General features: G+C 55.9%; 1 protein-coding gene across 1 annotated transcript; it reads left to right on the forward strand.

The window, feature by feature from the left end:
* Positions 1-228: 228 nt before the first annotated feature.
* Positions 229-27528, forward strand: LOC130023891 (vacuolar protein sorting-associated protein 33A-like; the record flags this gene model as incomplete). The annotated part of the gene is given in 15 exon segments (XM_056114451.1): positions 229-265; positions 436-470; positions 1700-1827; positions 2986-3172; positions 7237-7353; positions 7843-8017; positions 10880-11070; positions 12567-12693; positions 13324-13391; positions 14222-14359; positions 15215-15352; positions 16525-16645; positions 16648-16680; positions 24465-24603; positions 27462-27528. Coding segments are annotated over 15 exon segments (1701 nt in total), but the record flags the coding sequence as incomplete, so codon positions are not given.

Raw genomic sequence — 27528 nt, forward strand, 5'->3', positions numbered from 1 at the left:
CCCCAGGACCCTGCAGACACACTCTTTGTGGAGGACAGTGATTGCTTCCGTGGCCAGTCGCGCCCCTTGCCCTGATGCTGTTTTTCTTCAGGCCCCGGAATATGAGTGTGTCAGCTGTTGCTCACTGCAAGCTTTGTTTGTCCGGAGTTTGCAAATGACTGTTGTTTGCTGCTGGCCGTTACAGAAATTCCTTTCACTCAAAGGACGGGATGCTTCTCCCTCCCACAGGCAGTAGTTTGGAATGAGCATCTCACAGGACCGTTTGGCGTTCGCCTTACAAGCGGCCAACGTGGCCGACCCGAGTTCGATTCCTCCGCCCCTCTCGGAGAGCCCGGCAAGCTACCGAGAGTATTCGATATGCCAGACACAGTAACAACAAAGTCTCCAATGGAGACGTTACTGGGCCCGCTCGAGCAAATCGATGATCAACGGGAGGGCCTTTACTTACTTACTTACTTACACTTCTAAAGGTAAAAGGGTTTTGGTTATTATTATTTTTTTGAAACTGTCCTTCTAGACTCTAGCAAGAGTAATATGATGTTCCACTTCTGGAGTAACTGGTGTGCAGAGCTGTCTGGTTTTTAGAATCACTGACGCTGTTATGAGTGACAAATGTTTTATCTTCTGTGGACCTTTTGTTTATTTATTTGAAGGAAAAAACCTTTTATTTGGTGACTTTTAGGAAGAGGACGAGCGGAGAGAGAGAGAAACATTTCAAGAGAGACCGCGGGCTTCTCCAAAGGCAGAGAGAGCCCCTACACACATCCCAAGATTAGACAGAAAAGCAAAAAAGGCCCCATCTCAAGGAGAGCTGCAGGCACCGCATTGGCTCGGCTACATGGGCACAGGCAGCTCAGGGGCTCGGGCAGCATAGGAGCCTTCAGTGGACCTTTCAAGGGTGGGTGTGCTCCCCCCTCTTCTCCTCGACGGAGCGGCATGTCTTCTGATTGTTACGTAATGTGGCTCAAAGTTTTTCAGACACAGGATTGGTTACTTCAGCCTGAATTTATACACCTGGCTCTGGGGAATCTAAATTTTTATACTAAAGTGGTTTTTAATTTTACTGGGGGGCTCGTGCCAGGCAGTGCTCAGGACTTACTCCTGGCTTTGCACTCAGGATCACTCCTGGCAGTGCTCAGTGGACAGTATGGGGTGCTGGGGATAGAACCCCGGGTCAGCTGAGTGCAAAGCAAGCACCTTCCCCACTCTACTTTCTCCCTGGCCCCGGGTCTCCTGAGCACTGCCCCAGGGCACCTCCTGGTGGTGATTCTTAGCAGTTCAATGATGCTTGGTGCTGTGGTGGCAGCAATATCCCAGGCCACTCCAGTGGCCTCTCCAGGGATGCACATGGCAATGCTTGAGACCCTTGTGGTGCCAGGGGGCGAAGATGGCAGTCATGTGTCAGGCATGTACCTTAACCCCTGCACTCTCTGACTCTACACTAAAGTATACTGTGCTTTGGAGTGGGAATGTTACAACACCTGAGTTTTTGTTGTTGGTCTGTTTTGTTTGGGCCTCCCCTGGCAGTGCTCAGGCTTACCCCTGGCTCTGCACTCACGATTGACTCTCGGTGGTGTTTGGGGACGGTGTGGGAGGCCAGCAACCCAACCCGGGTTGGCTGACTGCAGTGATGCCCAGGTTTGGGTCGGCTGGTAAGTTTTAGGGGTTCTGTTCACCATTTGTATGTGTGCTTTCCTAGGAACATGAGGTGGAGAAAATGTTCACACTCAAAGGAAGCCTCTTGCCAGCAGCCGATGTCAAGAATATCAATTTTTTCGTCAGACCCCGGCTAGAACTGATGGATATAATGGCTGAAAATGTGCTTAGGTATCTCAGAGCTGATGCTGGGTCCATACGGAATCATTCCTCTAGTGGTTTGAGTGCTCATCAGGACACCTTTGCTTGCCAGCGCTTTGGGAAGTGGATCTTTGGACAGATGTGAGAGTGTGTCGGAGGAGAATGGGGGGGGGGGGGTAGGAGCAGGATACTCTGCAGTCAGCCAAGGATGGATCCTCAGAACCCAGTGCGGTCCCCAAGTCTTCCGGGAGTGACTTCTGAGTGCATAGCCAGGAGTTATCCCTGAGCACCTGCAGGTGTGACCCAAAAACTATAAATAGAGAATGGGAAACTTTGTGTATTGGGGCTGGGGAGGCAGGGCAAACCACATAAACCCCCTGTCTCAGGACAGTAGAAAGCTCCGGCCTGTCTCAGTAGAAGGACCCAAATTTCTTTATAAAAAGAAAAACAGCTAATGGTTCTTTTTCAAGTACTGAATACCATATGCTCAAACTTCATAAGCAAAGTCAGGAGAAGCTGATTAAAATTTAATGCTGCAGCATCTATGGAGGAAGTGCACCAGCCCAGTCTGCATTACGTTTGATCGACGTGGCCCCTAAGGACTTAAAAGCATGCGGGGTATTTGCGCAAGATCGCGCACGGTGTGGAGCAAACTTTTATTTTCCTAGAGACAAGCCAACACATTGCTTGATTAAATAAAAACATGTGTTTTTTCTGCAAGAAACAGATGTCCGTTGCAATAACCCTGAGAGGTTTTTTTTTTCTTTTCTTTTTGTGTGATACCCGGCAATGCACAGGGGTTACTCCTAGCTCTGTACTCAGGAATTACCCCCGGTGGTGCTCAAGGGACCATATGGGATGCTGGGAACTGGGAATCAAGCCCGGGTTGGCCGTGTGCAAGGCAAACCTGCTGTGTTGTTGCTCCAGCCCGAACCCTGAGAGTTTTTGTGTCCCATCAATGGCCCAAGAGAAAGTAACACTGCCCCTTGGCAGAGCACAGGTCTGCGGTTTCCAGAAAAAGCATCAAAATCAAGAGAGCAAGAAAACTAGAATCTTGGGCCGAGTCAGTGGTGGGGGGTAGCTCATAAGCGTCTCTTTACAGCCCACTGTGTGTCAGGCACAGGGGGGGCCCTGGGGAGCAGTCCTCGCCTCGGGGCCTCGGGCCAATGCACGGTCCTTCTCTTGCAGTGAAGACAGTCGTGGCCCCACAAGAGATTTCCACATCTTGTTTGTGCCTCGGCGTCGCCTGCTGTGTGAGCAGCGGCTGAAGGACCGGGGCGTCCTGGGCTTCTTCATCCACAGGGAGGAGTACAGCCTGGACCTCATTCCCTTCGACGGGGACCTTCTCTCCATGGAGTCGGAGGGCGCCTTCCGAGTAAGTTCAGTGTTTGCCCTTTGAACTTGACACTCTTTCTGCCTCGTTTGTGCCTCGTTTGTGATGGTGACACTGACACTGGCATTTCAGTGATTCCTGGAAGCCTCCAGTTTCTTCCTTTTGGGGAGAGACGGGAGTTGGGCCACACCCAGCAGTGCTCAAGGTTTACTCCTGGTTCTGTGCTCAAGGATCACTCCTGCCCATGCGCGGGGACCATATGTGCTGCCGGGGATAGAACCCAGGTTGGCTGCATGCAAGACCAGCGCCTTCCCCTGTGCTGTCTCTCGGGCCGCTGCTCCTCTTGCGTATGGAGACCCTCCTGTTTCAACAAATTGGCTTAAAATTGTGATTGCCCTTACTGAATTCTCAAAAATCAATTGTCCTTAAATGTGTTTATCTCTGGTGTTTCTCTGCTGCTGGTCGATGTTTGTCCTTGTGCCCGTCCCACCCTGACTTGACTGTGGCTGTGGAGGAAGCTTCGAGAGTGGAAGGCAGGGCCGCTCCAGCCAGAAACAGTCAAGTCTGTCACTGCGTTTTTCCAGTTAGCCATTTGTGAGTGATTTTGTTTTCGTGACCCACCTTTCCCCTTGATTGAGTCTTGGCAAGACCTGAAGACTCTAATCTTACATTCTCATTTTCTAGAAATACAATTGCCTACATTTTTCATTCAAACTCTTGAGGTTCTGCAGTGTGACCTCAGGGCTGGGTGCAGGGTTTGCGGGAAATTCTGTTTCTCCCACACGCCCGTCCCAGCTTGTTTCCTACAGGTTATTTTCAGCACATATTTATTTGTTTGCTTTGCTTTGGTTTTTGCTTGGGGCCTCACCTGGTGATGCTCAGGGATTACTCTTGGGGGTTCTCAGGGGTCCATATTTGACTCTTTGATGCCAGGGAAGCACCTTCGCACTGAACTATCTATCTGGCCCCCCGAACTATTTCTTTTTTAAATGTTGTCTTTTTCTGAAAGATGGTTTTTTGTTTGCAAATATGATTTTATATGTTTTGCTTACTATCTTTATGACAGGGAGCACTTCTGAAATATTTCTCTTTCAAAGTGTCAGCTTGGCTCTTAGGGGCACCTGGGCCAGAACTCTGGCTCTTTCTTCTGTGCCATGAGGTTTCTCCATGCTTAGTCCCTTAAAAGAATCTGTAGACCCAAAAGCATTGATTTATGTGAGTTTACAACCAGATGCTTTTCCTATGACGTACTTTTCACTGTAAATAGGGAAAATTGGGCATGGGTGGAGTTCTGGCAGGCCGAGTGAGACCCCCCCCCCAAAGTGGGTAACCACCACCTAGAGTGTGCGACCCTCAGCCTCAGCGAGAAAGGGAGGGGAAGGGAAAATAAATACCGGAATGAAGGGGAAGATGCAAGGGGGAAACACATCAGCTTGATAATATCCTCTAAAAATGGCGTACCAGGGCCAGAGAGATAGTAAGGTGGGTAGGGCACTTGCCTTGCCCCTGGCAGACCTGGGTTCGTTCCCTGGCACCCCATATGGTCCCCAAGCCCCGCCAGGTATGACCCCGAGTGCCAAGCCAGGGAGTCAGCCTGAACCTGTGCACAGCCCCAACGCTCCCAGTGCCTGTCTGCGCCCTCTGCGCCCTCTGCCGTTGGAAGCTTGTGCAGGTGTGTTTGAGATGCGATCGCATTTCCCTGCATTCCTTGGGCGTGTGAGTTGATTTGTGGTACTGCTGCTGCTGGTCTCAAGACTTGACCTTTTGAGAACGCAGGTGCATCACCAGATTTCCAGGCCCCCTTTCCCTCAGCATGTTGGTCTCAGCAGCACCTTAAGAGAACGAACCTGGGGCTCGCTTGGTTTCTGGGCTGCTGTCACCCAGCTCCCCGTGGGTTTGCTCACGTCTCTGGGCTTCGGCCTGTGGAATCCAGAACTTTCCTGGGCTCCCCCGATGATCTCTCCCGACCCCAGTCTTGGAGCAGGGAAGGGCTTGCATGCCCTTGTGTGGTGACAGGACACAGGCCTGCATGCCCCTGTGTAGTAATAGGATCTGGGCCTGCCTGCCCCTGTGTGGTGACAGGACTCGGGGTTCGCTTTCCATCCGAGCCATTGCAGGTCCGGGAGCGGCCTCTATGCTCCTTTTCCCAGTCAGCAGTGCGGAAGCTTTGAGGAAGTGGCTTGGTCACCCCAGCTGAGGGTAGGGGCTGTCTCTGTCATACCCAGGGTCGCTCCTGGCCCTGAGCGGGCGGGGTGGGGCCATCCCAACAGACAGACCCGAGACAGCTCGGAACCAAGGGCCCAACATCCCCCCGTGGACGCTGCATTCACGCCTTCTCTCCCGCCCTGAGCCATGACGACCCCCGAGCCCGCATCCCAGCGGGGGCAGCCACGGCTCTGCTCACCTGAGCTGCTCGCAGTGGCCCTCACTCCGGGTAGTCTGCTCGAGGGACCCCAGAACATGGGCACTCTGGCGTGTGTCATGTGAGCACTCAGATTGGGTTCGGCGCGCTGAGGGCGTCACCCAGCCCGGGTGGAGTTTGCCAAGGGCCCCGGAGCCCTCACCAAGCCTCTCTGAGGCTTCCTTGTGTGAATATGAGGGACCTTCCAGCCCTCACAGGAAGGAGTCTGCTGCTCGTGTCCGACCCCCCCACACACACACAGGGAGCCCCCCGCAGTCAGCTCCGTGGAGTAGAGGATGCCAGGGGTCGGGATCTGTGTGCAGGGACGGGCTCGTCCGTCTGTCTGTTCACTGTCCCTCTACGTGACAGTCGGCAGCTGAGAGGAAATGCCTGGCGTGACCAGACCTGCCGGGGCTCGCTCAGGGGCTTTGCAGACTCCGGCCCTCAGCTTCCTGTGTTGACTCACGGTTCTGCTGAGCCATATGGTCCCCAAAGCACCACAAGAATAATTCCAGAATGCAGAGCCAAGGGTATCCCCTGAGCCTAGCCAGGTGGGAGTTGTTAGAGGTGTCTCTGTAGTAATATGTCGTTTTTTAAATGAATGTTTTGTTTGCGTGCTAGGGGCTGGGAAGGGCCGGGCAGGAACCGGCTTAGCTATCCGCAGGCAGACACAGTTCCCGCTCTGAACAGTCACCTGGGCCCCTGAGCAGTTCGAAAGATGCCCCCTAATGCTTTCCTTCCCCTGAATCTTCCTCTCTGCTCTGCTCCAATGAGGAATTTCTGGTCCTTTTCTGAGGACTCTTTGGACATCCCAACCAAGGTGTTTTGGACTGAAGTGTCCCAGACTTGGAACCCCAGACTTGGCAGAGACATCCTACGGGACCTTTGGCGATACTGTGCTCACTCTGGGCCAGGCTCTCTGGGAGGTCTCCCTCTGCACCCCGCCCCCAGTCTGCATCCCTCGTCCTCACGCCTTTGGGGTGCACGCCTGTTGGCCGCTTCCTTAGACAGGATTAAAGATTCCACGATGAGGGGCTGGAGCAATAGCACAGTGGGTGGGATGTTTGCCTTGCATGCAGCCAACCCGGGTTCGATTCCCAGCATCCCATATGGTCCCCCGAGCACCACTAGGAGTAGTCCCTGAGTGCATGAGCCAGGAGTAACCCCTGTGCATTGCCGGGTGTGACCCAAAAAGGGAAAAAATAAAGAGAGTCCCGCGATGGGCACCAGCAGTGCCGCCACATCAGGTGGAGTGCAGGTGAATCACGTTGCGTGGTTTCCCTCCTCTGCTCTCTGCACTTGCTGGATGAAGGGATTGAGGCGCAGGAGTGATCTTGAGGCCCCGCTGGGGACCGTGTGTGCTCTGTCAGCCCTGCTGAACTGCCCGGCTGGGGGCGCATGCGTGCTCTTCCCTCTTTCTGGGCCAAAGATGTTTCTTTTTGTCTGTGTGTTAAATGGACCTTGTGGCCCTTCTCCGAGACCGTGGCTGCCCTCCTCCTGTCCCCTGTGACACTCGCTGCTGTATGTGGGAGAGGCTGCCTGCCCTTCTGCAAGCCCAGCGTATTCTGCTGTGTGGTCACACGGGCATGCAGAGGCCAGCCTTTCCTCGCCCGCCCAGCGATGCTCGCCCCAGTAGAGGCGCTGCCTTGGGGCCTCAGTGCTGACTCGCAGAGCCTGTGCCCACGCGCCCGGCCCTCTCCCACAGGAGTGCTACCTGGACAGCGACCAGACGAGCCTGTACCACGCGGCCAAGGGCCTGATGACGCTGCAGGCCCTGTACGGGACCATCCCCCAGATCTTCGGCAAGGGCAAGTGCGCCAGGGTGAGCCGGGACGGGGAGGAGGGCCTCTCTCCTGCGGGTGGGGATTGGGGCTCCACCTCGCAGTGCTCTTGGCTCTGTGCTAGGGCCACCAAACTGAGGCTGTCTGCGTGCAAGGCGTGACCCCTGGCCCCTCTGCTGTCTCCCAGCCCTCTTTCCTTTTCTCTTTTCTGTTCTTTATCTTTTCTTTTCCATCCCTCCCTCTCTCGCCCTCTCCTTCCTCCCACCCTCTCCATACCCAGCAGTGCTCGGGGATCACTCCTGGCAGGGTTTGAGGGATTGTATGTGGTGCCAGGAATTGAACCTGGGTCAGCCACCTGCAAGGCAAGCATCCTACCCACCATACTGTCTCAGGCCTGTCTTGTTTTATTTTATTGTTCCATTTTTTTCCGTCTTATTTTTAAATTTTGGATTGCCGGGCTCTTTTTAGCTTCATTTTAAAATCCGCCCATTGCTAAAAAGGCTCTGTCTGGTTCTGTACTTTGTTTCCAGCAAGTGGCCAATATGATGATCAGGATGAAGAGAGAGTTTGCAGGAAGCCAGAATTCAGTATTTCCTGTTTTTGATAACCTCTTGTTGCTTGATCGAAATGTGGATTTATTAACGCCCCTTTCGACTCAGCTGACATACGAGGGACTCATCGATGAAATTTATGGCATCCAGAACAGTAAGTGAAGTGACATCAGTTACTAATAGGTTAGCTGAGTAAAATCAATCTCAAAAGTGTCTGTTTTCGAAGATGCGGCCTTTGTGTGTAAGTCAGAATACTTGAAAATGTCAGGCACTGACTTTCAGCCCAAGGTTAAAGCGAGCTCGAGCCAGGACACCATCGGGGAAACCGAGGCGAAGGCCTTGTGCAGAGGGCCATGCGGTGTGCAGCCCCGCTGCTCGGGGCCGCCCAGGGAGGCGTGAGGAATAGAGCGTTTCTAAGGGGTGCCTGGGTCCAAGGTCACAGAGGTTTGGCCCCGGATGTTAGATTCTGTAGCATTTCAGATCTGAGTGGGGACTAGGAAAGCTCACAGGGCTAGTGCCAGGCACACAGCCAGCGCTCAGTTCCATCCACACTCCTGCCTCGTCCAGTGAGCACTGAGCCGGGAGTAACTCCTGCTGGGATACAGTCTGAGAAGTTTCCCACAGTCTGATTTGTGTCTTTTCTTCAGAACAGGGAGCCCTAGGCCTCAAGAGGGGTAATTCCGGCGCCTTCAGGAGTGGCCCTGGTTGTGGGCTGGGGAAACAGCCCTGGGGATGGAGCCCCGGTCTGGAAGGACGGGGATGCAGCTAACTGCATGGGGTCTCTCTGGGGACACAGAGCCCTGCAGCCGCTGAGTGCTGGTCGAGTCCGGACAGTGCTGTCTGTCCAGTGTGCCAAGCTTGTTATTGCAGAGTGGATTGCGATGGCTTGTGTGTGTGTGTGTGTGTGTGTGTGTTTCTGCAGTGGTGAATGTGTGGCTCAGTGATGGCGGCCACGGAAGCAGAGCAGGACCACATGTGGAGGCATTTCCACACAACAACCCGTTTTCCTGCTCTTTAATGATTATGAAGGTGTTTCCGGTTTGTTTTTTACCAGTTGTTCCGAAGGATAACCTCTTAAGTTGTTTCCTTTTGTGGGGACAGTCGTAAGCAGTGCCCAAGGGGCTGTGGGGCTGATCTCGGTGATTTTCTGCTCTGTGGGGCCAGTCTGTGGCCCTGGGGCCACCGGGGCTGTGCCTGGCAGCAGCTGGGGGTGATACCACACACACAGCCCCTCCCCAGACTCCTGCTCCGAGCTGTCCTGGCACGGTAGCACCCTGTGCGAGGGGTCCCCACTTCCTGGTGCTTCTGCAAGTCTCGGGGGATCTGGCAGAGGTGCTGGGGTTGGGGGTGCGGAGGTGTGAGAGATGGGACTCGTGGGGTGCCTCCGGGAGGAAGGAGTTTCGGGAACTCACAGTCTCTTCACATCACACACTTCCTGCTGATCAAACATTTAATTAAGGGAGAGGGCTGGAGTGATAGCAGAGCGGGTAGGGCATTTGCCTTGCACGCGGCTCAGCCCGGGTTCGATTCCCAGCATCCCATATGGTCCCCTGAGCACCGCCAGGAGTAATTCCTGAGTGCAGAGCCAGGAGTAATTCCAATGCATCGCTGGGTGTAACCCCCCCCAAAAGAAACCGTTAAGAGAAATCTGAAAAACAAGGGGAAATTGGGCTTCCCCATAACCCCCCAGCTCTGCGCCCGTGGCTGGACCGAGGGCGATGGCAGGCCCGTGCAGGAGCTGCGTGCAGGCTGCCTGGGCCAGCGGCTGCCCCTCTGCTTTGAGCAGGAATGCGAGGTCTTGCCGACCTCGTGTATCTCAGCATGTGCTCAGGCCCCGGGTCCCGCGGCCACCGTGGCGTGCTGTCTCCAGACGCTGGCACCCAGGCTGTTCGGAGCGGCTTAGGATTTGGAAAGCACCGAGAAGTATTTTCCTTCCGTCGGTCCCTTTCTCTCCCCACATTCTCCGATGCAGGAGTTCTTGTTGCTTTATGATTCTCAGCTCCACCCCACAGTGCTCAGGGCCCACACGGGGCAGTGCTCAGAGGAACAGACAGCTGGACTTGAGCGTGTGCTGCCCCCGATGACCCGTCTCTCTGGACCCACAGCAGTGGAGCTGATTGTGTGTAGACACGTCGGGATTTGTGTTGAAACTGGAGATGTTTTTTTGAAAGGAACCAATTTGGAGCTAGAGGCAGAGCAGCAGTTAGGGTGAGTTTGGTCCCCAGGACCGCATATGGTTCCCCCAGTCACTGCCAAGAATAAGCCCAGAGCACAGAGCCAGGAATAAGCCTTGAGCACTGACAGGTGTGGCCCAAATATCAGAGAAAGGAAAAAGAAAGGAAAGAAGCCTTCGGAGCTGTCTCCCGCCCTCATGCACACTTCCATGCTGAGGTGATTCCTGGGATCTTGTTTTTCTTTTTCTTTTTTGGAGAGTATCTTGCCCACATGGCAAAGCCTGGCAAGCTACCCGTGACGTGTTCGATATGCCAAACACAGTAACAAGTCTCAAAATGGAGACGTTACTGGGCCCGCTTGAGCAAAATCGATGAACAATGGGAGGACAGTGACAGGGGTCACACTTGGCAATGCACAGGGGTTACTCCTGGCGCTGCACTCAGGAGTTACTTCTGGCGGTGCTCAGGGGGCCATATGGGATGCTGGGAATCGAACCAGGGTCTGCCCGGTGCAAGGCAAACACCCTCCCTGCTGTGCTATCACTCCAGCCCCATCCTGGGCTCCTCTTGGCTTGTTGAGATGTCGGTGTAGACTGCATGCACATGCACGCGCCAGCAGGACAAACAGTGGGCCGCCCTGGGGCATGTTTCCTCAGGTGGCCCCATCCTGAGTTCGGTTCGGGCTGGCAGTGGCAGAAGGCGGCCCACGGGCCAGGCCAGGGAAGCCATGCGTGAAAAGTGTGAGCGTCCTCCGCTCGTGCACAGCTAGTGACTCAAAGCCCAGTGCTCTCCCCTGACAGGAAGTCTCTGGAGTCTCACTTGGGGTGTCCCCTCCCGTGCAGGTCATGTAAAGTTGCCGCCCGAGAAATTCGCCCCGAAGAGGCAGGGTGACGGGCAGGACCTGCCCACAGAGGCCAAGAAGCTGCCGCTGAACTCAGCTGAGGAGCTCTATGTCGAGATCCGAGACTGCAACTTCAACGCCGTGGGTGCCGTGCTCAGCAAGAAGGCCAAGGTCATCTCGGCCGCCTTTGAGGTGACTGGGGCCTGGGGCCAGGTGACAGGCAGGCTGCGGGCACCCGGGGAAAGGTGGTGCCAGGCCCTCTCCTGGTGTCAGGTCCTTTGCCAGTCACCGTCCGCACTCCCTGTCCCTCTCTCCTTCCTCCCAGCCGCTGGCGGTAGCGGCATCTCTGCTAGCTCCTGCATCTAGGGAATCCGGGATCAGCCCGAGCAGGCTGGGACGGCGGGTGATACTGAGAGCACAGTCCCCGGCCCCCAGCTTCCTTAGCACCTCGCGCCCTCCTGCTGCTCTTTATTCTGGGTTCAGCTCACTTTTGAAACCTGAATCAGTAAAATGATAGAAGCTGAATTTTTTAACTCTGGGGAAGTTTTTAAAAATCACTTTTTCCCTTGAAGGATGGATTTCCTGATTTCATCTTTTTTAGGAGTTATCTCCACTATATCAGTATTTGTATTTCTTTGGATTTGGGGGTGGGGGGGTTTGAGGGGAGGCACACCCAGAGGTGCTCAGGGCTAACCCCTGGCTCTGCGCTCAGGGATCACTTCTGGTGGGCTGAGGCAACCCCATGGGATGCTGGGGATCAAACCCAGGCTGGCCGCATGCAAGGCAAGCACCTCGCCACTGTTCTGTCACTCTGACCCCATGGTTGTTGTATTTCTGAAGTTGCTTTTGTTCACTTGGGTTTTGTTCCTCAATTTTTTATTTCCTCACCGTGACTTATAAAGCTATGGATAAGAAGTGTCGGGCATTCACTGTTCCAGCTCTGAGCTCGCCGTGGTGTCCAGTTCCCTCCCTTCCCGCTGCCAGTGCTCAGGGCTGGCTCCTGGCAGGCCTCAGGGTTCTGTGGGGAGGCCGGGCACTGAGCAAGCGCCTCCCCCACTGTATAGCTTGGACCCAGGAAACGTTTTACACTTGATTTGCTATTGTTGAGGTCTCAGGCTATACGAGCGTTAGCTTTTGTGGCTTCAAGGCAGTTTGCTGAGCTCCACATCCCTGGCAGGGACCATGCAGTGTCAGGTGTGGCCTGCGTGGGCCCTGGGCTCCCTCCCTGTCCACATGGTCTCCCAGTGCTGCAAGATGTGGCTGTCGCAGTCCCTGGACCCACCAACCTGCCTTTTCTATTTTCCTGTGGCTGTGGGATCTGGTTATAGCCTAATTCGTTTTGTGTCCGTTTCTCACACTAAAAATTAATTTGGGGGAGCCGGAGGGATAGCACAACGGGCCAGGCGCTTACCTTGCATGCAGCTGACCTGGGTTCACTCCCCAGCATTCCATGTGGTCCCGGTGCAGGCCAGGCGTGATCCTTGAGCTCCAGGCCAGGAGGAAGCCCGGGGCACTGCCTTGCACGTGATTCAAACGTGCCCTGGGCAACCCAAAGACCTAAACTCTTAGAAATGCACTCTTGGCAGCCAGGGCTGGGGCTGAGGCACAGTGTGTGTGTGTGTGTGTGTGTGTGTGTGTGGCCCTGAGTGCTGTCCCCAGTACTGTCGTGACCTTCTCCCCTCCCTCAGGAAAGGCACAACGCCAAGACGGCGGGCGAGATCAAGCAGTTCGTCTCCCAGCTACCCCACATGCAGGCAGCGCGGGGCTCCCTGGCCAACCACACCTCCATCGCCGAGCTCATCCAGGACGTGACGAGTGAGTGCCCTGTCGCGGGCTCAGGCTCAGGGTGTGTCACTGGCTCCCTGCTACTTCTGGGGGCCCCGGCTACTGTTTCACTTGTGCATTGTTCCCTGTGCTAGCCGCTGTGTCCTTGCAGAAATGTTCCGAGTGTGACTGTTGGGTTCTGCGGGGTCAGGTGGTGCAGCAGGGCTCTCCCAGGCTCCGGGTGGCGCCAGCACTGCTTCGCCAGACCTGGCACTGATTGCTGAGGTTGGTTTCAGTCGGATGTTGCAAGGAGCTGGAGTTGCAGTGGTACTGCAGTGCCTGGCACACAGCCGGCCCGGGTTGGATCCCGGAGTCCCATATGGTCTCCGAAGCCTGCTAGGAGTGATCCCTGAGCACCACCGGGGGTGGCCCCCAAACGAACCAAAGTAAAATGCCCTTGGAAATTGCTTTAATTAGTGTGAAGGGGGAGCTGCTAGGGCCCAGGCCCCGGGGCTCTGTGTCTAGGCGCACCTCGGGGCACAGGCCGTCAGCCTCACTGTTCTGGAAGGTGCCTTCCCGGTGATGACTTAAACTTGGTGCTTGCTTGCTACTTTGCATGCCTCCGGGAGAAATGAGCATTTCTCCCACTTCTGAGATGCTCGTGTGTGAATTATGTTTCAGCGTCTGAAGACTTCTTTGATAAGTTAACCGTGGAGCAGGAGTTTATGTCCGGAATAGACACCGATAAGGTACGTGAACACTAAAACCGTTTTAGCCGATAGTTAACCAGATTGGCAAACAGAACTCGAGGTAGGAAAGGAATCGCTTTGATTCCCGTGTCTGGCCTAAATACCTGCCAGGGCAGTGCAAAATGTGCGGAAAGAGATTCTGCCAAGGGATAGGTTTCTGTTGACCGGGGGTGGTGTGTGTGTGTGTGTGTGTGTGTGTGTTCCATGGTGTGTGTGTGTGTGTGTGTGTGTTCCATTGCTGTTCGCTGTCCTCAGAGAAACAAGACCCAGTGTGTGTGTGTGTGTGTGTGTGTGTGTGTTCTATTGCTGTTCGCTGTCCTCAGAGAAACAAGACCCAGCCTTGAAGCAGAAAGAGATTCTGCCAAGGGATAGGTTTCTGTTGACCGGGGGTGGTGTGTGTGTGTGTGTGTGTGTGTGTTCCATTGCGTGTGTGTGTGCATGTGTTCCATTGCTGTTCGCTGTCCTCAGAGAAACAAGACCCAGCCCTGAAGCCCAAGACTATTGAAGCCCATCACGGATAATATAAGAGCGTGGGTTATATGATCGCTTTTCCTGTCTGCCCGTCAATAAATCCCGCATTCTCACTTGCAGCAAGCAAGCGCCCAAATTCCCCACAGTCCCTGCTACTTTACTGATGCTGCTCAGGTGTCGCTGACAAGTGGGACAGTTGCACCCGCCCGCAGCCCCTGGAGCTTAGGTTGTCCAGGGAGTGTGGGCAGGAGCGTGAGCCAATCTCCAGCCTCTCTTTGATCGGGCCTCTGAGGGCCCGGGGACGCCCAGGCCTGCAGGCCCAGTCCCGGTGCTCACGCACAAACCTGCCATGACTCTAGGTCAACAGTTATATCGAGGACTGCATCGCCCAGAAGCATCCGCTCATCAAGGTGCTCAGGCTCATTTGCCTGCAGTCGGTGTGCAACAGTGGGGTCAAGCAGAAGGTTCTGGATTATTACAAAAGAGAAATTCTCCAGGTCAGTGTTTCTAAGTGACTCATTTGCCAAGGGAGAAATTTTTTAAAAAAGCAGTTGGTCTTGTTGGGGCTGGAGCGATAGCACAGCGGATAGGGCGTTTGCCTTGCACGTGACCGACCCGGGTTCGATTCCCAGCATCCCATATGGTCCCCTGAGCACCGCCAGGAGTTATTCCTGAGTGCAGAGCCAGGAGTAACCCCTGTGCATCGCCGGGTGAGACCCAAAAAAGCAGTTGACCTTGCACGTGGCCCACCTGGGCTTGATCCCCAGCATGCATATGGGTCCCCTGAGCCCACCAGCACTGATCCACGCATATGGGTCCCCTGAGCCCCACCAGCACTGATCCCTGAGCATGGGGGGGCGTGCAGAAGCAAACAAAACAAAGGAGACATCTGGAAAACAGCACGGCAGGAGGTGTGGTTGGCCTCCTTTTCCTACTCAGTCATTTGAGTACACTGTCATCTATCTTCCTTACGTTGGGCCCATGCATTCTGATTTAAAGTGAAAATGTGGGGTCCAAAGAGCTCGAAAGGGGCTGGAGCAATAGCAGAGCGGGTAGGGCGTTTGCCTTGCACGCAGCCGACCCTGGTTCAATTCCCAGCATCCCATATGGTTTCCCGAGCACCTCCAGGAGTGATTCCTGAGTGCAAAGCCAGGAGTAACCCCTGAGCACCGCCGGGTGTGACTCGAAAAGAAAAAAAAACAAAAACAAACCAAGAGCTAGAAAAGGGTAAGGCACTTGTCTTGGATGCTGCCGGGTATGACTCAAAAACAGTAGTATCAAAATGAGAGTGAAAATGTTCGCTCCCTCTTCGGAAGTGGGAGATCTAGCAGGCTCCCCAACTTCTCTTGCAGACATACGGCTACGAGCACATCCTGACGTTACAGAACCTGGAGAAGGCCGGGCTGCTGCGGCCCCAGCAGGGGGGCAGGAACAGCTACCCCACCATCCGGAAGACCCTGCGCCTCTGGATGGACGATGTGAATGAGCAGGTGAGCCGAGTCTTCGAGCACACGCAGGCACATGCACGCCATCTAATAGGCGAGCCGAGCCTTCACGCACATGCACGCGCGCCAGCACACACACAGACACGTACGTAGACATACACACACATTTCCCCAGTGGTGTGGCATCTTGCTGGTGGGAAGGCGCTGCCCTTGCAGAAGCCAGGACTGAGTGGGGCTTGTTGGGGGACACTTTTTGAAGATGGGGGCTGGGGGTGGGAAGGGGGGCCCTTGTCCACTTAGGCCTCAGGGCGGGGGAGGCTGGTCTGGGCTCAAGGAAGCCTCTGGTCAGCGAAAAGGCCAGCCTCAAGTAAGAGGATTGGGGACCAACACAACTGACTCACCGTGGGCAGTTGGGGCTGCTGGACTCAGAGTCACTGTCAGAGAGGGGGGGTTTCAGACTGGGGGTCACTGTGATGCTAGGGGCTGTCACTCTCACCCTTGGGAGATTTGGGTGTGGCTGTGCCCTGGGGCCTCGGCCCCTGGAAGAATGCCTGAGAGTAGCTTGGCTGGGCTTAGAGCTCTCCACATTCCCTCCCCCCAGTGGGCCAAGTTTCCATAGGAGAAGTTTCTCACCAAATCGATGAACAGTTTTTCTTCTGTGGGGGTCGGATGGAATCTTTCCCGGGCAGACCGTTGAATGTTCGGACCCAGCGGTGCTGGGGTTTGGCCACGCCCCTGCCCTCTGCACGGGCTGCCGGGCACTGGCACCTTCCAGCACACAGGGGCACCAAGCAGCTTTCTGAGATTGGTTTGAGACAGAAGGACTCAGGGCCAGGAGAGGTGAGGGCAGAGCCATGCGTCAGCTCTGCACCACCAGGTCTGATGCATAAAGCTGTAGGGGTGGGGGTGGGGGGAGAGAGAGAAGGAGAGAAGAGAGAGATTGGGAATTGGGTAGAGGGTGGAGATGGCAGGGCTCAGCGGGGTAGGCTGGAGCACACTGTGTTCCTCCCAAAAGTCAAATCCAGGACGGCAGCGTGGAGGACATTTGCCTTTAATGTGGCCGACCCAGGTTGTGTTCCCTGAGTGCAGCACCAGGAGGGAGCCCTGAGCACCGCAGGGTATGGCCTCCGCAAAAAAAAAAAAAAAAAAAGATCCCATGGCCCATTAGGCAGAGAGGAGTTGGTTGACTCCAGGTGTCCCTCTCGAATCCTCCACAGAACCCGACAGACATCTCGGCTATGCCCCCCCCCAGCATGCGGCTGGCCCAGCTGCTCTCCCGGCCTGGTTGGCGCAGAATCGAGGAAGTTCTGCGCATTCTCCCGGGCCCCCACTTCGAGGAGCGCAGCCGCTGCCCACGGGCCTGCAGAAGAAACGTAGGTTTGTGAGTGATTTTGTTTTCGTGACCCGCCTTTCCCCTTGATTGAGTCTTGGCAAGACCTGAAGCCTCTAACCTTACATTCTCATTTTCTAGAAATACAATTGCCTACATTTTTCATTCAAACTCTTGAGGTTCTGCAGTGTGACCTCAGGGCTGGATGCAGGGTGTGCGGGAAATTCTGTTTCTCCCACACGCCCGTCCCAGCCTGTTTCCTACTGGTTATTTTCAGCACATGTTTATTTGTTTGCTTTGCTTTGGTTTTTGCTTGGGGCCTCACCTGGTGATGCTCAGGGATTACTCTTGGGGGTCCTCAGGGGTCCATATTTGACTCTTTGATATCAGGAAAGCACCTTCGCACTGAACTGTCTATCTGGCCCCCCAGAGTTTTTCTTTTTTAAATGTTGTCTTTTTCTGAAAGGTGGTTTTTTGTTTGCAAATATGATTTTATATGTTTTCTTTACTATCTTTATGTCAGGGAGCACTTCTGAAATATTTCTCTTTCAAAGTGTCAGCTTGGCTCTTAGGGGCGCCCGGGCCAGAACTCTGGCTCTTTCTTCTGTGCGGTGAGGTTTCTCCATGCTTAGTCCCTTAAGACAATCTCTGGACCCAAAAGCATTGATTTATGTGAGTTTTCAACCAGATGCTTTTCCTATGACGTACTTTTCACTGGAAATAGGGAAAAGTGGGCATGGCTGGAGCTCTGGCAGGCCGAGTGGAAACCTCCCCCCCCCCCCCAAAGTGGGTAACCACCACCTAGAGTGTGCGACCCTCAGCCTCAGCGAGAAAGGGAGGGAAAGGGAAAATAAATACTGGAATGAAGGGGAAGATGCAAGGGGGAAACACATCAGCTTGATAATGTCCTCTAAAAACGGCGTACCAGGGCCAGAGAGATAGTAAGGTGGGTAGGGCACTTGCCTTGCCCCTGGCAGACCCGGGTTCGTTCCCTGGCACCCCATATGGTCCTCCAAGCCCCGCCTGGTGTGACCCCCAGGGCCAAGCCAGGGAGTCAGCTTGAACCCGTGCACGGCCCCAGCACTCCCGGTGCCTGTCTGCGCCCTCTTCCATTGGAAGCTTGTGCAGGTGTGTTTGAGACGCGATCGCATTTCCCTGCGTTCTTGGGCGTGTGAGTTGATTTGTGGTACTGCTGCTGCTGGTCTCAAGACACGACCTTTCGAGAACGCAGGTGCATCACCAGATTTCCAGGCCCCCTTTCCCTCAGCATGTTGGTCTCAGCAGCACCTTAAGAGAAAGAACCTGGGGCTCGCTTGGTTTCTGGGCTGCTGTCAACCAGCTCCCCGTGGGTTTGCTCACGTCCCTGGGCTTCGGCCTGTGGAATCCAGAACTTTCCTGGGCTCCCCCGATGGTCTCTCCCCACCCCAGTCTTGGAGCAGGGAAGGGCTTGCATGCCCTTGTGTGGTGATAGGACAGGGGCCTGCCCGACCCTGTGTGGTGACAGGACTTGGGGTTCACCTTCCACGCGAGTCATTGCATGTCTGGGAGAGGCCTCTCTGCTCCTTCTGTTCCCAGTCAGCAGTGCGGAAGCTTTGAGGAAGCGGCTTGGTCACCCCAGCTGAGTGTAGGGGCTGTCTCGGTCACACCCAGGGTCGTTCCTAGCCCAGTGCGGGCGGGCTGGGGCCATCCCAACAGGCAGACCCAACACAGGTCGGAACCAAGGGCCCCAGATCCCCCCGTGGATGCTGCATTCACATCTTCTCTCCCGCACTGAGCCACGATGGCCCCCAAGTCAGCATCCCGGCAGGGGTAGCCACGGCTCTGCTCACCTGAGCTGCTCGCAATGGCCCTCACTCCGGGTATTCTGCTCGAGGGACCCCAGAACTTGGGCACCCTGGCGTGTGTCATGTGAGCAGTTAGATTGGGCTCAAGGCGCTGGGGGGCTCCCAAAGAACCACCAGAATAATTCCTGAGTGCAGAGCCTATCCCTTGAGCCTCGCCGGGTGGGAGTTGTTAGAGGTGTCTCTGTAGTAATACGCCATTTTTAAAAATGAATGTTTTGTTTGGGTGCTCGGGGCTGGGCAGGGCCGGGCAGGAGCCGGCTTAGCTGTCCGCAGGCAGACACAGTTCCCGCTCTGAACAGTCACCTGGGCCCCTGAGCAGTTCGAAAGAGGCCCCCTAATGCTTTCCTTCCCCTGCATCATCCTCTGTGGTCTGCTCCAATGCAGAGTTTCTGGTTCTTTTCTGAGGACTCTTTGGACATCCTGACCAGGGTGGCTTAGACTCAAGTGTGAGGCTGCACCCCAGACCTGGCGGAGCCATCCTACGGGGTCTTTGGGGATGTTATGCTCACTCTGGGCCAGGCTCTCTGGGAGGTCTCCCTCTGCACCCCGCCCCCAGTCTGCACACCTCCACGGTGTTATCTTTTTATTGTTAATTTTTTCACCCGGAGATGCACGGGTGTTACTCCTGGCTGTGCAGTCAGGATTTACTCCTGGGGGTGCTCAGGGGACCATATGGGATGCCAGGATTTGAACCCAGGTTGGCTGCATGCAAGGCAAATGCCCTCCCCGCTGTACTATCGTTCCAGCCCCGACACTAGAAGCTTCGACCTGGGGATCCTTGTTCCTTCAGCTCTTTTGCATGGAAGGGCGGGTGTGAGTCAGACCTGAGCGGCTGTGAGCGTTGGGGGGATTCCATGGCATGTGGGGTGTCCGTGAGTTTTCCGAGGCATGTGGGGTGTCCCCTGGCGGGTTCTGCAGGTCAGCTGGGGCTGGGACCCGGGTTAGGCCAGAGACCGGCCTCACCTCCGCTCACCTTCTCTTAGTCCTGTTTGCCGGCTTGCTCTTCTCTTCGAGCTCTTGCTAACTCTGATTTTTCCCCCTGACACATAAAAATTTCCTCTATCTGGATATTTTGAAGTTGAATGCCAGCGTGAGGCGGGTGACGGGGCTCGCTGATGACAGTGAATAGATGCCGTTTGCATATGTCCTGTGCCTTTAGGCTGTATATAGTCTTGAACTGTGTCTGCAGCTCCTGAAATTTTGTTTGGAACGGAAGACTGATTTTTATGTAACTTCCTGATAGAATGTCCTGCGGCGCTGCCCGAGGGGTAAGGGGTCCTCGGAGTCCTGAGAGGGGAAAATGACCCAAATTGAGGTGCTTCCTGTGTGCCAGTGTCCCATCACGCCACACCTCCCAGGGCTGGTGTTTCCCTGTCCAGAAGACGCTGGACAGACGTGAGCCAAAGCTCTAGCAGGGAGGAAGCATTTGTGCTGCGGGATGAAACAGAACTGCCTTCAGAACCCCCAGCTTCTAGTCAAGCTGACATTTTCAAGAAATACAAAACAGACTTTTTTCCCCCCATTTTTAGTGAGAGCAGATAATCCCCTAAGGTTATTTGCTTCCCTGAGAGATATTTAGCTTACCCTTTCAAGGTTCATTTAGAGCAGATCTTGGCGGTAGATCCGAGTTGGGTGCTAACCGAGTTCAGAGTGTTTGCCTATTTGCGGCCTTCTTTGTCTCTTAAGAGGAACCGTAGTTAGAGGCCTCCAGAGAAAACAAAACACAAGCACCGGCTTCCTCCAGGCTTGGTTCCTCTGTTCTCAAGCCCTGGCCACTTGTCTATGCATCGTCCCCAGAGCAGGCGGGGGACAGAGGCAGAGAGGGTCTGAGCAGCCCCTGCATGGTGCTCCCCGAGCAGTGCTCCCCATCTTTGTGGCTTCTGTTGAGGTTCTGAAGTGAGTCATCAGGTTCTAGTGACAAATGTCTCATGTACGGCGTGACACAAAGATGGAGTTTGTGCCATCAGTCCCCGGGGTGGGAGGAGGGAGCGTCGGGTTTTGGGGGTCAGTGGCAGGAGGATGTGACCCATAGCATGTCGGCTTTATCTCGGGTGGGGGAAAATGGATCGTTTGGGGAGGAGTGTGCTTGGAGTACAGATTTGCCGTGTTTTTCTGGATTTCTCTCTCTCTTTTTTTTTTTATTTAGGAGTACTGCTATTTATACAGCCACGGATTAGCTGATTGAATTGTGCATGAACTCCACCTAACTTTTTTTTTTCGTTTTTTATGATTTTATTTATTGAATCACCATGAGAGCAGTTACAAAGCTTTCAGGACTAAGTCTCGGTCATACAATGAAACACCCGTACCTTCACCAGTGCCCATTCTCCACCAACAACAACCCCAATATACCCCCCTCCCCCCCCCCCGCCAGGTCCTGCCAGGATGAGCCCCGATGACTGCATCAGAGTCGGCCCTCAGCCCCTAGGTTAGGTCACTCCGCCCTCCCCTCCTCCCCACCACTCCCCCGTTCCTGCTCACTCATCCTCGAGGGGACCCGCACTCATTCAGCTTGTGCTCCCAGTCCGAGCAGGCCAGGCCATACGCCTCTGTACAGCTCTCAGGCCTTAGTGGGCTGGGCCACTCCCTGGCCACGGTGCGGCAGGTGTTGCTCACAGCACTGGGGTCACAGAGAGCAGGGCTGTCAGGGTCGGGCTCAGGGCCTCTGCCCTGTCGCCCTGCCCCTCGCCCCCCCCTCCCGTCCACAGATTTTGTGGCCCGGCTCCTGAGGAGGGCCCTGGGCACGGTCACTGGGTCCAGGTCCCACTCGGGGGATGCCGAATGACCTCAGCTGGAGATCTGTAACTGCCAAACATTTGTCAAACGTTTTCTGAAACCACTTTCTCAGGGCCCAGGGGTCCAGAACTGGGCCCCGCAGGGACCAGAGGCACATTGGCCAGCTAGTGCTGGCGTCTGCAGGGCAGCCCTCTGGAGCCCCAGCCGGACCCTGGCGTCACGAAGGGTGGCGCCTGCCCCTTTAAGAAGGGCCCATGATGCCCTCCTCCTTGCGGAATTCTCATTCTACCTTGGAACGTTCTAGACTCCAAGTGCCATTTTCAGTCTCTGCAGGAGACTGGCACGAGCCTGTTTGTCAGAGCTCAGTTCTCTAAGCTGCGAGTGCAGTGTGACACAGGTGAATCTGAGTCTTAGGGCTTTTTGCCCGCGTGGGGGCGGCTTTTTTCTCTAACAGTTCTTTAGTGTATGATAGTTTTTAATCTTTAGTTTGTTTAAGTTTTTTTAGTAGTTATATATATATTTTGGGGGGTTGGGCTGGGGGTTGGGTGGTGTGGGGTGGGGTGGCCATACCTGGCTGTGCCCAGGGGTCGCCCTGGCCGGCTAACGTCCCTGTGCTGACGGAGATCGAGCCCAGGACAACTGGATAGAAGGCAAGTGCCCTCCCCACTGTCCTGCCTCTCTGCCCCCGGCGGACTTTTCTATTCAATATGGAATGACTGAAGTTAGTGGGCCCTCATGGGGGGCTGATGAGAAGCAGAGGAGAAGATGTCACTCCCCCGGGACTGGTTGGAGCGCTGGCACTGATGAGCGCGACGAGCCCTGCCAGCCCCACGACGCCCACTAGGCCTTCCCGGGGTCTCGGGCCGGAGTGAGGGGTTGCCCTTTTCAGGGAAAGGGAGTCGATCCTCGACCTCCTCAGGCCCCCGGGCCTTTGTCCTTCTCGCAGAAAAGCATTTCAGGAGATGAGCTTGAAGCAGGAACATTTTATTTGGAGGCTTTTAGGAAGGGGAAATGAGGGAGGGAGTAACAGGCTCGAGAGAGAGTGCGGCTTCTCCAGAGGCGCAGAAAGCCACTGAACACGTTAGGTTGCTAGGTTGCGTTCGGTCCGAGAAAGTCCACACCTCAGGAGGGGAGAAGCCCGTGACATGACCGACCTTGTAGGCAAGAGCAGTCCCTGGGCTCGGGCACACATGAGCGCCCTCCCTTGGTTCAAGGGGGCTAATCTCGGGTTTTCCCCAGGCTGCCCCTGGTGGGAGTTTCTAGCTACCTAGAGTCCGTTGCTAGGGTGGTTGCCAAGGGGGTAGAGTTGAGTGGTCCAAGGTCCTCTTAGAAATTCCTTTCCTGGCCTTTGTTCCTATTCCCTCGGGGGGTCCAGCCTGCTCTGGGCCTCCTAATGTGGGTTAATTTTGACCAGACCTTGGGTCCCGTGCCCTCAGGTGGTCTTTTGGTGGCCATGAAGCTTTTGTTGACTTCCTCGGAGTTCCATTGCCATGGCGACGCTTCCCCCATCCACATGTCTGCCTCAGTTCTGTGGGTTAAGAAATGGAGTTAATACTGGCTTGTGGTTATCAAACTTGGACAGCGTCACAGGGAATGAAAGAAACGCCAAAACCTCCTTCGCTCCCCTTTGGCGCAATTTTTTTTTCTTTCTGGGTCACACCTGGTGATGCACAGGATTTACTCCTGGGTCTGCACTCGGGAATCAGTCCTGGCAGTGCTCAGGGGACCATATGGGATGCTGGGAATCGAACCTGGGTCGGCCGCGTGCAAGGCAAATGCCCTACCCACTGTGCTATCGCTCTCCAGCCCCCCTTTGGCGCAGTCTTGCTGGGCCCTTTTCCCTGGCAGTTCTCAGCCCATAGAAAAAAGTGTGTGTGTTGCTTGCCTTAGCTTCTGTGTGTAACCACGGGCCTCTCTCACACACACATACGCACACACGCACACACATGTCCAGTGATCACTGCTGAGTCGCCTCCCGGCTAGTCAGTGTCTGGACGGGGAGGTGGTCAGTGACACTCGCAGTGCTCAGGGACGATTTCTGGCTCCTGAATGTGTTTGGGGGTGGGTGTGATGCCAGGGAGGGCGTGAGGGTCAGCTGCCCGCAGGGCAAGTACCTGTCCCCTCTGCCCTCTGGCCCCGAATCTGCAATTGTTTGCTTGTCTGTTTGGGATTGAGTTTTTGCGCAGGAATGACACTTGGTGGGCTCAGGGGGCTGTGCGGGAGGCTGGGGGTCGCACTCGGGGTGGCGAGTGTCAGACTGGCAGCTCTCTGGGCTCCGGAAGCTGCTGTGGTCGCTCCCCTGAGACAGACTCTCTCCTCTGCTCTTCAGAGATTTATCCCTGAGAACGAGTGCGCCTCAGAAGGCCCCACAGTGGGCTCGATGGTCAGGGCCCGGTAGTGGCCACGGCAGCGTCTGACCACCTGACCATGAGTCTTATGAGGCCCAGCGGGCTGAAGGCCCCCACCAACATCCTCAAGCATGGGAGCTGGGCCCTGAAGGCGCCCTCGGCCGGTAAGTGCGCTCAGCCCGGGCCAGGGGAGACTCATTCCCACCCGGGAACCCCCTCCCGAGTCCTCGCCCGGAAAGGGCTCCCTGAGCTGTAGGCACATTCATGGCTCTGGGGACAGCTCTCACACACAAGTGTCACATTCTGTGACTTTAGTGTCACGGCAACTGGTGTCAGCTGAGGCGACCAACACGCTCCCTCCTAACTGCTAGCCCCCTCGCCCGGGCTTGGGGACAGGCTGAGGGAGGTGGACTCACCTGGATTAAAGGGCCTCATTGCCGGCCGTAGCCAACGGACAGTGGGGAGGGCAACCGGGACCCCATGGGACTCTCCAGCCTCAACCTCACATGAGTGACCCTGAGCGCAGAGCCAGAAATAGGCCCTGCGGACTGGCTGGGGTGCTCCCCCGCTAAAAGAAAAAGAAGATGGGCCAGTGGACACAGCAGAAATAAGACACTGGGTTGGAGCTTTCGCCTGGCTTGGTCCCTAGAATCACGGGGTGTGTCCAAAGATTTCCCCTCAGCTGCCCAAATATGACTGTGGCCTGGGGTGCTGCAGTAGGTAGGCACGTCCCCTTCACAGCGGGCCTGGCCAGGCTTCGCCAAAAGCAGCCACCAGCATTGGCTGGGAGAAGCCCCAAGCACTGCTGGGTGTCCCTCCCCCCACCACCACACTTTAACTGGACCTGGACAGGCCCTTCCTGACCATTCTGACCCTTCTGACCCTTTCTGCTGTTCCAGCTGCTGCTCCCGTTGAGGAGTCCGTGCCTGGGGAGAAAACCCCCAGCGCCCCCTCCTCGGACACGCTGGAGGAGTTTGTGGACGACTTCCAGGTCGGGGAACGAGTCAGGGTGAAGGGGAACACGCCTGGATTCATCCAGTTCCTCGGGGAGACCCAGTTTGCCCCTGGTCAGTGGGCCGGGATCGTGTTGGACGAGCCCATCGGCAAGAACGACGGCTCGGTGGCGGGTGTGCGCTACTTCCAGTGCGAGCCGCTGAAGGGCATCTTCACCCGGCCGTCCAAGCTGAGCAGGAGCTTGCAGGCCGACGATGAGACCAATGGCCTGCAGCCAGCGCCTGCTGCCCGGGTCACACCGCCCCTGTCGGCCTCCCCGGCCCCTGCCGCCGCCCCGAAGGCGCCCCAGCCCTCCACAAAGGAGGCACCGGCCACCCCTCACATCAGCAACCTGACCAGGATGGCCAGCGAGTCCATCTCCAACCTCTCGGAGGCTGGCTCCCTCAAGAACGGGGAGCAGGAGCTGAAGCTCGGGGACCGGGTGCTGGTGAGTGCCGATGGCAGCGGTCGCGGGTGGGTGTCCATTCACCTGTCTGGTCCATCAGGTTTTGCAGACTCGCAGTTTGGGTGGAAGGACGAGCAGCCGGGACGCCTGGTCCTGCAGTTTCCAGCGTGATGGATGCGTGCGGGGATGCTGCCAGTTTTACCAGTTTAGCCAAAACAGGATGGAGGGGTCACGCCGTGGGGAGGCCGTGTGCTTTGCACGCCTCTGACCCGGGGTTTAAGTCTTGGTCCCATGTACAGTCTCCCAAGCACATCCCGTAGTGATCCCTGAGCACCAAGCCAGAAGTAAGCCCTGAGCACTCTGACTGTGACTCAGAAAACAAACCAACGAACAAATTTGGAAATCGGTTCCATTTCTCTGGTTTGTGATGTTTGTGTTTGGGGCGTCACAGGGCTCACCCCGAGCCGCTCGGGCCATTCCGTGCCCGGCTGTGCGCAAGCCCTGAGCCGTCTCTCCAAACGTGTGTGGTTTGGTGTTTGGGCCACACCTGGCCGTGCTCAGGGCTTCCTCCTGGTGGTGAACTCAGGGATCACTCTTGGTAGGGTTCAGTGGACCATCTGGGGTGTCGGGGATGGACCCTGAGTAGGCCACGGGTCGGGTCCCGTCTCCCGAACATTCTCAAGAGTATGTTTTGCTGTCTTGGTTGCTCGATCTTCAGACACAGCACCTGCTCTTGTGTTTCTCTGAGCAGCTACTGGAAGGTGGGGGCGAGGGGGCACCCCCATGAGATGAGTTTCTGGTGGGGGTCACCAGGTCCCTGCACGTGGCATCCTCAGTCCACCCCAAGCCCATTCCTCTGCACAGGTCCCCAAAGCAGAGGCGCTTGGCTGTAGACAACTGTTCTCCCCCAGCAGAAGCACTCAATAACGCTTTCAGAACCCGTGGGAAGCGGCCGGGAAAAGTCCCCTCGGGGACGTCTGAGGCGGGCGGCTCTGGACAGACTGGGGGCTGACCCGGAGCCAGTGGCTTCCCGGGGACCACAGGGATGGCCACCGCCAGGCCAGTGTCCGAGCTGTGGAGGCCGGAGAGGAGAGCAGTGAGGTGACCCGCCTGCAGGCGCAGGGTGGCCCTCGGAGAGTCCTGGAGGGTCACGGTCGGGGTTCGGGGATGGCCAAAGAATAACACGGGGAGGGAATTGGAGCTCAGGAGACTCACGGTTTAAAGACTAGGGGGCTGGAGCAGTAGTACAGCAGAGAGGGCGTTTGCCTTGCACTCAGCAAACCTGGATTCCCCGGTATCCCATAGGGTCCCCCAAGCATCGCAGGAATGATTCCTGAATGCAGAGCCGGGACTCACCCCTCAGCATCGCCAGGTGTGACCCAAAGACCCAAAGAAGAAAAAAGACTTTTTTTTTTAACTTGCTTTCACAACCGTCCACACCCGGACACAGGGACACCATGTCGTTGGAACAAGGGAGCGGGGACACCGCCACTGGCTCTGTGGTGAATAACTCTGATCAGTTATTCATTTATTGGTGGTCGTGCTGAGGGCTGAGTCCTGGCCCTGTGCTCAGGGACCACATCCGGGCAGGTATGTGCAAGGCCAACGCCCTGCCCGCTGTGCTGTTCCATCGCTCCATACCTCAGCTAGAGCACGCCTTTCAAAAAAAAGTTTTTGAGGGTTTTTTGGGGGAACCACAACCAGCATAATGGCTGTTTTCTGAAAGAAGAAGGGGGAAAAAAGAAAACCCAAACACTTTCTTTGGTCTTTTTCCTAATTCAAGGAAGGTTTGCTTGGCGCTCCATGGCCTAACGGAGCCGTGGTCAGGAGGCCGTGGCGAGTGGGGGCTGCCTCGGGGCACTGAGGCGAAGCTCCCGTGCAGGGCTGGCGCCCTCCCGGCTCTCCAAAGGCCCTCCTGCCCTTTGCCCCATTCTTCCCTGCGCACAGGAAGTCTAGGTTCTGCGCCAGCTGGCCCCGATGTTTACGGGACTGACCTCCGAGGAGCCCTTCGAAGGCTCTGACATGGCTGTTCCAGGCTTAGGCCTGTGGGAGGCGGTCTCCTGCCCCTGGCACTCCCCATCCCTGGCAGTGGACAGGTTGCCCCCATGCTTGTGCTACTTTGGTTCTCTTTGGAGACTCAGGGACCCTCATTGGGGTCACTGGAAATGCCCAGCTCTGACCTCAAGTCCCGTCTGTGCTTGCAAGTAGGCAGGGGTCGCAGAGCGGGACAGTCAGTCGCTCTGGTCAGTCTTATGGTGTCTCAGAGTGGGAGGTCACTCTGTCCGTCCTGTGGCGTCTCAGAGTCCAACCGTGAAGAGCTTCTCCGGGCTGATGTGCGGTGGTTCTCCTGACCTTGGGAGATCACTTCCCTTCTCTCCAGCTGAGCTCTGACAGAATGTTCTGGAGACAGGCTTGCAGCAGTTTTGGGCAGATGATATTTCCAGGATATGACGCCAGGGTCTTGAGAGAATTGACTGGCTTCCAGTTGTCCTGTTAGAGGAGGCTGTTTCCGGGTCGGGGACGGCATGTTTTGTGCCAAATTCTTCGCCGATGACCAGCTGTGA

This window comes from Sorex fumeus, unplaced genomic scaffold (genome assembly GCF_029834395.1).
Source record: "Sorex fumeus unplaced genomic scaffold, SorFum_2.1 ptg000025l, whole genome shotgun sequence".
Classification (NCBI taxonomy): Eukaryota; Metazoa; Chordata; class Mammalia; order Eulipotyphla; family Soricidae; genus Sorex; species Sorex fumeus.